Here is a 10,320-nt window from a genome sequence, read left to right as displayed (position 1 = left end):
CGGGGCCGGGGTCGGGTGCAGGGCTCTCGGGCTGCTCGGCCTTGGGCCTGGCTCGCCTCCCAGCACAGCTTCTGCAGCTCCCCCTCCCTGCCGCCGTCTCCGCTGGCCTACACAGCCTGGGCCGCACTGAGGCCTGGAGGCGCTCCCTGCCCCCAGCACACATTCCCACCCCCTCCTGCCTGTCCTCCAGAGATTCTCCCTCTCACTACTCACCTCTGTCCCCTGACCCTGTGAATTCACCCCTAGCCCTCCTGTACCACTGTCTGACAAGTCATTCCCAGCTGTCTCCACAACCTCTCTTCCAGCCCTTAGTCCTTCTGTTCCTCTCACTACTGGCCTCCTTGTCTACTTCCTCACTCCCTCAGTTGGCCCCAGTAATTCTTCACATGTCATCATTATCTCTCACCTGTCTCTATTTTACCCAACCCCCTTCTCTGAGCCAATAACCTTTCCACCATTCCCCTTCTGTCCTCTTCCATATCACACTTCTTTTCTCCTGGCCACATTACCCTTCACTAGTTTCCTTCCCCTCTTCTTTACTTGGGCTCCCAGATTCACAGCACACTTGGACCATACTTTGCACAGTTAAACATCAATGCTCATATTGCACAAGCATCTAAATGATCTTCAAACTGGTTAGATGCACATCTTTCTCTATCTCTCTCACACACATATCACTGGTCCCGTGCTCTCATACTCTGACAGATATTCCAGGGACCTCTACAAGCCCTCTCACTACACACGACCACAGCTCCACACACCAAAATGGGCCAGGGAGGCAGTAACGGGACAGTCAAGTCCTTTTGTTTGTGGCTTCCAACTTCAGTTTTAGAAAAGTGTACTTAGTCTCTTTGAGGCAGGAAGTGGGAAGGATGGTGGATAGAGAGGCAGGTAACCTTTATTTATCCTTTGGTCTCCCCTTTCTCTTCATCACTTCATCTATTCCTTCTAGGTTTGTCCATCTGCAAAGTGGAAGCACAACCCAAAATTTCCTCATCAATCTATAGAACTCATCATCATATACCCAGCAGAGATCATTAAACCTAACTCCCAAGGCATATCTCCCTTTCCCCACTACCAATTCAATTCCTTCTTTAGTCTTGTCCATAATCTGGCCCCACCTTTATGCCAGAACTCTTCCCCATCTCTGTCTTTCTTTATCATATCATTGTCCTTATTGCCCTCTGAATTCCAGGTGGCCCATACTTCACTTTGGTAGGAGAGGGGGAGAGCTAGTTGATACACCTATAATCTTATGCTCTGAAGTTTTGTGGACTGGAGGAAACAGTTCAGCTGTTCGAATAATTTGAAGTAATTTGAAGGAATACACACACAAAGAGAGATAATGTCACCCCCTATAAAAATCCCCTGCTCATATTTTCCCCATAGCACCCCATGACCTGTTGAAGGTTGTTTCCACACCTTTGCCATCCCACCCTGCCCTCTCTATCAGAATGATCAGACCAAGGAGCTCTAGGAAATCATCCCATCCCAAAGAAGAACAATCTTTGGAATGGTGATGGAAACCCCTCCCATCCATGGGAATCATAGACCCTTCTCATATTCTCTCATCTCCTCTTTCTCAACCTAAGTAACCTCTCTCCTTTGTTTTCCATTTGTGACATCTCTCCATCTTCAGGGTCATGGTAAGGGCAGAGCTGTGTGCATGTTAAAAATATAGGGAATAAAAGAGGGAAAGAAAGATCCTGGTTATAAATCCTGTACTGGGTCTTCAGGCTCTCAAAAAGTTATCTCTTTGGGCCTCTCTGACTACACACAAACACGCGTAAGCACATCTAGAGATACACACTAATACACAGACACAGAAGCACATAGAGATACTCAAAGAAAATATTTCATGAAGACACAGACACATTGATGGATATTTAGACATACACAGAAAGACACACAATGACACATACAGAGTTCCACAGAGACATACACATATGCACAGATACACACAGAGACACATGCTTTTGTCCTGTATAACCCTTACAGTTGAGAAACTTCCTAGTGGCCAACTTCTACCCATTCTAATGCTAGGTCCTAACAAAAAGTGTCTTCACAGGCTGTGTTCCCTCCCAGTGCCTTTTGATCAGACCTGCTCCTCTGTGCCACTCCTGCCATCTAGACCCTTTCCTGGGTTTCGCATCCCCCTAAATCAGCCTTGACTCCTACTGGAATGCCATGCCACTGCCATCTCTCTGAAATGTAGGTCTTGAGTCTATTCATCACCACAGGGAATACTGTACACCTCTCAAAAGGTACCTCCTCCCCACTTGGCTCCATCCTAAGAGGTCTGTGATCACATCTCTGGTGGGAGAATATCGGGTCTCTGTCTGGGTCTCCCCCAGGTCAGCAGGTATCACCTTTCAAGGAGCCAGAGCACTGGGTGTGTGTGTGGGGGGGGGGTCACTGGGAAGGTGTGAGTGTTTTACATGCCTCCTTGGCCAGCAAACTTCCCCTACATTAGTTAGCGTATGTCTTTGATGGACACGTTCCCCTCCGCAGTTTTACACCTCATTTTCCTCTTCTTTATTCATCAACATGTGTGTCTGTCACTGCTTCTCACATCGCCAGTTTGTCCTTCATATCTCCCTTCCTGAACACAATATTGCTATCTTGTCCTCGACCCCTACCTGGGTATTTGCACAGCGTTTCCCCCTATAACCTTTGGAACATCGCCCAGGGGCCCCGGGAAAGATGCCAGCCAAGAGTGGAGATTTATGTCTGGCGGAAACCCCCTCCTCCACATCTGCAAAGTGGTCCTGGGCCCGCAGACCGCCCCCACTCACCGTCCCTCCGTACTCCCCCAGGTAGATGGCCCCCCCAGGGCAGGCCCTGCGGACACCTCCCCCTCCGGCTGGCGGATGCAGTGCCTAGCGGCTGCTCTAAAAGACGAGACCAACATGAGTGGGGGAGGGGAGCAGGCCGACATCCTGCCGGCCAACTACGTGGTCAAGGATCGCTGGAAGGTGGTGAGTGAGTGACTCGCCGAAACGTAAGGGAAGAATGGAGAAAGAGAGGACCTGGAGACTTGTTAAAACCTGTGCCCTTAGTGCCCTGACCCTAGGAGGGAGGGGCCCTTGAGCTGTTTGCAGATCATTATTTTTGCCTACGTGTATGGAGATTCACTAGTGCCCTTTCTCCAACCCCACCCTCTCTCACCCCTTTCCTCACTGGGGCAAGTTGGTCGAATCCAACCTGAAACAACTCCTGGTTGCTCTTGGTTGAAGGTCCAGGCAAGAGCTGCAAAGCCCAGTGGAGGGAGGAGGGAGAGAAAGGGGCTCTTTCTCCATCGGACCCGGAGAAGGGCAGTGAATGAGCATGTGTCCTTCCACTGTCGCAGAGGACGGAAAGGCTTGGGTTTGGGGGAAGAGGGCCTCCGGCTGCTCCCACCGCATCCGCACTCCATCTTCTCCATCCACCCTCCTCCCCTCACGGGTTCCTGCGGCAGGTGCAACACGCCGAGACTTCATCTCCCAGCGTGCCTTGGTCTTCCAGCCCAGCACTTCAAGCTTCTTGGCCTGCTGGGAGTTGTAGTCCGAATCCTCTCCGGAGTAAGGGGATGGGAGAATAGGGCCTGGGTGGGAGATGAGCGCGTTTAAGTTAAGGGGGAAACCAGTGTTTGAGGAGCAAAACCTACTGTATATCAAACGTTGACCCACCGTCCTTTCTTTTCGTTGCTTGAGAGCTCTCTGATGTTTTATGGGGCAGATGATGTGGTGCGGATTGTGGAATTGATGGGACTGTGAGGGAACCAGCTTGTGTGGGTACGCACTGGAGTGGGGAACCAGATGGAAGGGAGGGAGAACTGCAGAGTTCAGATTTACACTGTGAGTGAGACAGAGTGTGTGTGTGTGTGTACGTACATGTGTCTGTGTGTTCATTTTCACTATTTCAGTGGGCAGAGCTCAGCTTGTTAACTGCATATTGGAGAGGAGGATGGGACCCTGGGTGCAGGCTGGTCTCCAGGGCAACGTCCACCCGATTTACAGGCCCCCCTCAAAGATCCAGGGAAAGAGGCAAAGGCTCCAGCTTTGTCAGAAATGTCTGGGACTGGGGAGGAGCAAAAGGCGCTCCTAAGAGTAAAAGGTCTTGGAGAGGTGAGGGAAGGGCTGCCATTCCTCCAGAGTAGGGGCTCTCCTGAGGAGGAGGCCAGAAATTGAGGGAGGAGGAGCCAGGGCAGAAAGGAAGGAATGGTGGCCCACTAAAATGAGAACTGTTCTTCCAAGACCTCCTGGGGCTCCTGGTACAAGTTCTTGATTTCTGGAGGCAGGATGACATTTGCTCTGAAATTATGAAATCTAATGATGCTAATACACATGGTTTCCATAAGAGTTTGAATTAAGACTTTTGTTTTCTGGGGAAGGGAATAGGAAGTAATGACAGTTGGATAGGATGGATAGGGTTGGGTAGGGCGGTGGTGTGAGGCTTGCTGGTTACCTCTCTTTCCCCACCCACTTCCCATAGCACTCCACTCTTGCCTCTGGAGAATAATAAAGTATCTGCAAAACATAATAAAGTGAAGTGCAATAACACAAGATATGCTTATAGATATTATCACTATCTCCATTTCACAGATATAGAAACTGAGGCACAGAGATAAGCAGCTTTGTCAAATTCCTACAGCTAGTAAGTAGAACCAAGTTCTACAGCTGAGTCAACAAGAGTTGCTATAAATTTTCAAGACAGGGCTCAGTCAAGAATCAGGACCATGGAGTAGAAAGAGTCTTTGCTACATGTTTTGATTAAATTCTCTGTGTTTTACAGAGGAAGAAATATGGAGAGTCTAAGACACTCACCCCAGCTCCCCCAGATCTGGGCCTACATTAAGAAACCATATCTTTTTCCCTAGATGAATGTTAATCCTCTGTGCAAACTTCTCTTCCAGTTTGTTGTTGTTGTGTATTGTTGAGTTAGAACCGACCTATAGCTGACCCTTCAGCAGGTTTTCAGAGACAGTAAATGATATGGGAGGAGATTGTCCATCTTTATCCTGCACAGAGCAGCTGGTGGATTCAAATTCTGCGCCTTTCCCCTCCAGTTTAGGAAAGTACTTCTACAGGGAAAGGGATTATTAGATATTCAGAAGATGAGGGATAGGGTTGGGAAAAGGGAGGATGAAGAATATTACTGCTAATGGCTGGGCCACATTTTTACATTTTTGGGTTGCTTTCTAAAACATACTAAAAATAATGTTTTATGACTTAGTGTAAAGATGAATATATTAGTATATTATCAAACATTTTCTTTGACCTAAAATTCATTTTTGAGAGAAATTAGAGTCTTTTCATGGGCTTACCCTGTGAGGCTGTAGAACAGAGCAGGACTGTCTGCATGGTTTCTACTTCTCCCACAGTGTGGCTGGTGGGTTTGAACTGCCGATGCTGATGCTTTGATTGTTGTTGTTATGTTCTGTAGAGTTGGAACCCTCCCACAGCTGACTCTCCAGCAGGTTTCCAGAGGTATTTAATAGCACAGGAGGAGACTGCCCATCTTTCTCCTTTGGAGCAGCTTGTGGCCTTGAACCCATGCCTCTGGGGTTGCAGGGCATCTTCTTGCCACTAGGCCACCAGAGCTCCCTGATGCTTTGATTAGCAGCTGAATTCTATAACCAGCGCACAACCAGGGCTCATTAGGGGCTTCCTAAACCCACTGCTGTTAAGATAATTCTGACAGCAACCCTTTGCCAGGTTTTTGAGGCTGTAAATCTTTTTTTTTAGAGTTTTTTTAATTTTTTTTATTTTTATTTTTTATTTTGTGTGCGTGTACCGTCAAATCAGATCTGACTGGTACAGGAGGATATTGCTCCTCCTTCTCCAGCAGAGCATCTGGTGGATTTGAACCGTGTTCCTCTGTGATTGCAGTGCAGCGCCTTGCCACTAGGCCACCAGAGCTCCCGAGGCTGTAAATCTTTAAGGGAGGAGATTACCCATTTTTCTTCCATGGAGTGGCTGGTGGATATGAACTGGTGACCTTTTGGTTAGCAGCCAGATATGTTACTCATTGTGTTACCAGGGGCCCCGGAAAGTATGTGGACTTAGTTGCATCTCTAATGCATAAGTCTGCCTTGCCTGTAGGGTCCAGGCAGGTAGGGTGTTAGGTGAATGGGTAAATGCTGATGCCTACTGCTGCCTCAGGTTGTGTTAGTGTAGAAGGGGATGAGGCAGGGCCCAGGAAAAGGGAAGTGGGCTGTGTTTGGAAATAAAGGTATAGAGAAATAACCCGTGGGCACTCTGGGAAATTTAGTAAGTGTCATGGCTTTTTAGAGCCCTACATACTTACCTCTAGTCAGACTTTTTGGAGCACAGCAGAGTGAGGCTTGAATCTCAATACTCACACTTTTTAATATTTTATTGTATTTTTTGAAAGTATACACAGCCAATCAGATTCCTATCCCATTTCTCTCCACAATGCTCAGGGACACAGATTACGTTCTTCAGTTCATGTCAGTAGTCTTCTTATTTCCATTCTAGTTGCTCCACTCCCATTCATTTAGTCTTCCTGCCCCTCAGACTTCCATCTGTGCTTTAGAGTAACGGTTGCCCATTTGGTCTCGCATGAACAGTTTTTTAAAAGCACATGGTTCTCCAGGTTGAGATTCTGCACACACACTTTTAATCCTGATGGGGTTGGCAGTCCCTGTAGTGCAGCCATTAAAGTGTAGGTTTTGAATCACATTAGGAGTGAGCTGTTTGTATATATAGGCTGCTAACCAGAAGGTTGACACTTTGAACCCTCTCACAATCTCTGCAGAAGAAAGGCCTGGTGAACTGCTTCTGTAACGATTACAGCCGAGAAAACTCTGTGGGCAGTTCTGCTCCGTAACACATGGGGTCGCTGTGTCCTGGGGGTGGACTCTGAGGCAGCTGACAACCCGCAGTGTAAGCCAAGGCAAGAGGCTTACCTCTCTGGGTTTCCCTCATGTGCACAGAGGCACTGATAGGCCAGCCTCACCTGAAGTCCTTTGGGGGTTAACTGAGGGACCTCTTTGAGTCCGGAGGGCAGATCCTGAGGTTCGGTGGTTTGACCTAGGCTCAGTGTCCATTCCTCCATGGCCACACATCATAAATCATGAAGGACTCCAGAAGATTTTAGTCTCCTGTGTGCTTAAAATTCCTCAGAGCAAGGCTGCTTTTGAAATTCTTACAATGTCTGACTTTCCATTTTCCTCTCAAGAAGAGAAGGACTTTGGTTTTTCATTATTCTTTCTCCTACCTCTTTCCCTGTCAGCTTCCTGAGCACAAGAGTCTTCAAGTCCCCAGCCAGCTTTTCTCCCTTTTTTCTGATTCTTGCCTTCACTCCTCTCTTTCTTGAGGGATTTCAGCTGTTACCTGCTGGAAGCTGTCACCCTCTGGCTCTGCTCCTCTGTTCTGTCCATTTGTGGATTGCAATCATTATTAAACATTTAGGGAGCTCTGGTAGTGGAGTCCATAGAGAGTTGTTCTACTAACTAAGCAAAAGGAGGCACTTCTCTGGGGGTTCATATCCACCAGCGGCTCCTCAGAAGAAAGATGGGCAGCCTCCTCCTGTGTAATTTACAGCTTCTCAAAGCCCACTGCAGGGTCAGCAATGAGTCAGTTCCGACTCACTAGTGAGGAAAGTTGTTGTATTAAACATTTACTTGGCATCCAGTGTAGGACACATGCTGAAAGGCAGGCAGATCTAGACGTAGAAGCACTGACTGCCTGGCTGGGGCTTAGGGCAGCCTTGTTCCAGGCACTAACAAGCCCAGCTGTGAATGCAGAGTTACAGCCCCACAGGACACAGTGAGGATTTGGGAAGATGCTCAGAGAGGGCAGGCCACCCATGAGGGACATGCTCCCTGGGCAGCGTGGAGTCGTGCAACTCTTTGAAACTGAAGGAGCCCCAGCCTGGACTCAGTACCTTCTGCTTCTTCCTCCATCATTGCCAATGGCAACCTCACTCTTCAAAGGCCTTGAAATCTGTGAACTAAAATTATTCTCTTTTTTTAATTGTTTGTTTTTTAATTGTTATTTTAATAAAATAGTTTATAGAGAACTTGGATTTCCATTCATTCATTGTTGCACATTTTTCTCCTTTCCTTCTTGGTCTCCCCAGTTCGCTTTTTTCTTTGGAAAAAAATTCTCTCATTGTTATACAGCCTCCCCGCCCCCGTCCCTGTCCACTTTACTATGCGACTCTTATTCTGGACTCTTGTCATGTTGAAAGGATTCTTAATCCCCCATATCTCAATTTTGTTTACCCACTCCTATTCCCTCCACCAATTCTCCTTCATCACATTCTCCTTTCCTCACCCTCTGCACCCCTAGGCACCTCATTATCTCATCTTTCTGTTTTCCTCCAACAACCCCTCGGCCTCCAGTTTTTCCTTCTCAGTCCTTTCCCTTGGACTGAATCTCTCGTGTCCTCATACCATAATGGTACACTGTAAACCAGCTTCTGGGAACATTCTTCCCTCTCCTCCATGTCTTCATTCAAAATGGAATTTATTAAGCACCTACTAATTGCTCTGTAAGGAGTCCTGGTGGCCTAGTCTGTAGGGAACTATGCTGCCAACCCAAAGGCATGCCTCTTTGAAGGTTCCAATCTACCAGTGGCTTCAAGAGAGAAAAGAAGGGAAATCCCCTCCCAGGCTGTTGACAACTCTGAAAACCCAGTGGAGGGGCTGCAGAGAGTTTTGAATTGCCCAGTAGAGGGAGCTATGGTGGTGTAGTCTGTGGGGAGTGGAGTTGTTAGCTCAAAAGCAAGGCCTCTGGAGGGAGAAAGATGGTTAATCTCCTCCTGGGCAATTGATAGTCTCAATGGTGAGCCAGCTGCCCAAGACTCTGACTTGATGGGAATGAGTTTGAGTTTGAGTTGTCCAGAGTCCCTTAGATGGGGCAAATGGCTAACTAACTATTCGGCTGCTGATTAAAACGTGTGTTTTTAACCCAATTTCAAAGAAAGACCTCATGATCACAAGTGGGGTCACTACAAATAAAAGTCGATTTATTGCCAACTGCTTTGGGGTTTGGCTTAGATTCTGGCACCTTCTAGAACTTCTAGGCTCAGAGTCTGGCTTCCAAGCCCTCTTTGGTCTCCTCCTACCTATCCAGGACTACTGGCTGCTATGGTTTGTAGGGAGTTGTACCACCAACTCAAAGGGAGCACCTCTTGGGAAATTCAAATCCACCAACAGCTCTGCAGGAGAAAAATGGGAACTTTCATCCTGTTCAGTTTACAGCGTTAGAAAACCTACTCTTTTTGTATAAGTTTTGTGTGAGTTATGAGTCAGTTCTCATTTGACGGCAATGAGGCCGAGCCACCCAGCCAGCTTTCAGTCCTAGGGTGCCTCCCTCTGGCCTAAGCAGTTCCCTCATTGAGCTCGCTGTACGTTCACGGAAGGGCCACACTGGGCTGATCACTGGAGACCCTGCTGCAGCGTTTCTGGGTCTCTACTGATTATAACTTGCTTGAAATCTAGTTCCTGTGAATGGTGATGCGATTCAGTATACTTCCAAGGACTCAGCCTGATCCTGATTGCCTCCCTGTCTCCCTGCCTCCCTTCAGGGATGGGGCCAAGAATGGATAGGGTCCACTCATTGCTTTGACCTTAGCAGTCTGATGTGGGCACAGTGGGCACCACCAGAATGATCTTGTCTCCTCTTTCCTTTCCATGTGAGGGCTTCAGGTGGACTGGAATGCTGGGGGAGGTGGGACACGGGGTTGGATCACTGCTGCACCCCTGGTAATGGAAAAATCCTTCTAAGTCTCTGAACCCACCATGCTAACTCAAAGCCCCACTGCCTGGAGAGAAGGTGTGCCCTGGCTTTGGTCACCTGACTAGGGGCCTGTGCAATTGTGGAAGTTCCTACAGTGGAGTGGTGTGAGCATCCACAATGGAATGGTGTGAACTTGTGGAGTAGTGTGAACATTCATAGTGGAGTGGTGTGAGCATCCTCAGTGTGGTGGTGTGAGACTGTGGAGTGGTGTGAACATTCACAGTAGAATGATGTGAGCCTGTGGAATGGTGTGAGCATTCATAGTGAAGTAGTGTGAGCCTGTGGAGTGGTGTGAGCATCCTCAGTGTAGTGGTATGAACATTCACAGTGAAGTGGTGTGAGCATCCAGAGTAGACTGGTGTGAGAATCCATCGTAGAACGGTGTGAGCATCCACAGTGGAGTAGTGTGAGCCTCTGGGGTGGTGTGAGCATCCACAGTGGAGTGGTGTGAACATTCACAGTGGAGTGGTGTGAGCCTGTGGAGTGGTGGGAACATCCACAGTGGAGTGGTGTGAGCCTGTGGAGTGGTGTGAACATTCACAGTGGAATGGTGTGAGCCTGTGGAGTGGTG

General features: G+C 48.1%; 1 protein-coding gene across 1 annotated transcript in view; it reads left to right on the top strand.

Annotated features, from left to right (window-relative positions):
• The first annotated feature begins 2,819 nt into the window (after positions 1–2,819).
• The window catches only part of TTBK1 (tau tubulin kinase 1), a 42,219-nt gene continuing 34,718 nt past the window's right edge, over positions 2,820–10,320 (top strand). Inside the window, exon 1 of the mRNA XM_006882142.1 lies at positions 2,820–2,978. Within this exon, the coding sequence (XP_006882204.1) occupies positions 2,871–2,978 (108 nt within the window). The 5' untranslated portion in view covers positions 2,820–2,870. The remainder of the gene's footprint in view (positions 2,979–10,320) is intronic.

This window comes from Elephantulus edwardii, unplaced genomic scaffold (assembly GCF_000299155.1).
Source record: "Elephantulus edwardii isolate Elephantulus edwardi_28Jun2011 unplaced genomic scaffold, EleEdw1.0 scaffold00017, whole genome shotgun sequence".
NCBI classification, from domain to species: Eukaryota; Metazoa; Chordata; class Mammalia; order Macroscelidea; family Macroscelididae; genus Elephantulus; species Elephantulus edwardii.
This window is presented reverse-complemented; position numbering and strand designations above follow the sequence as displayed.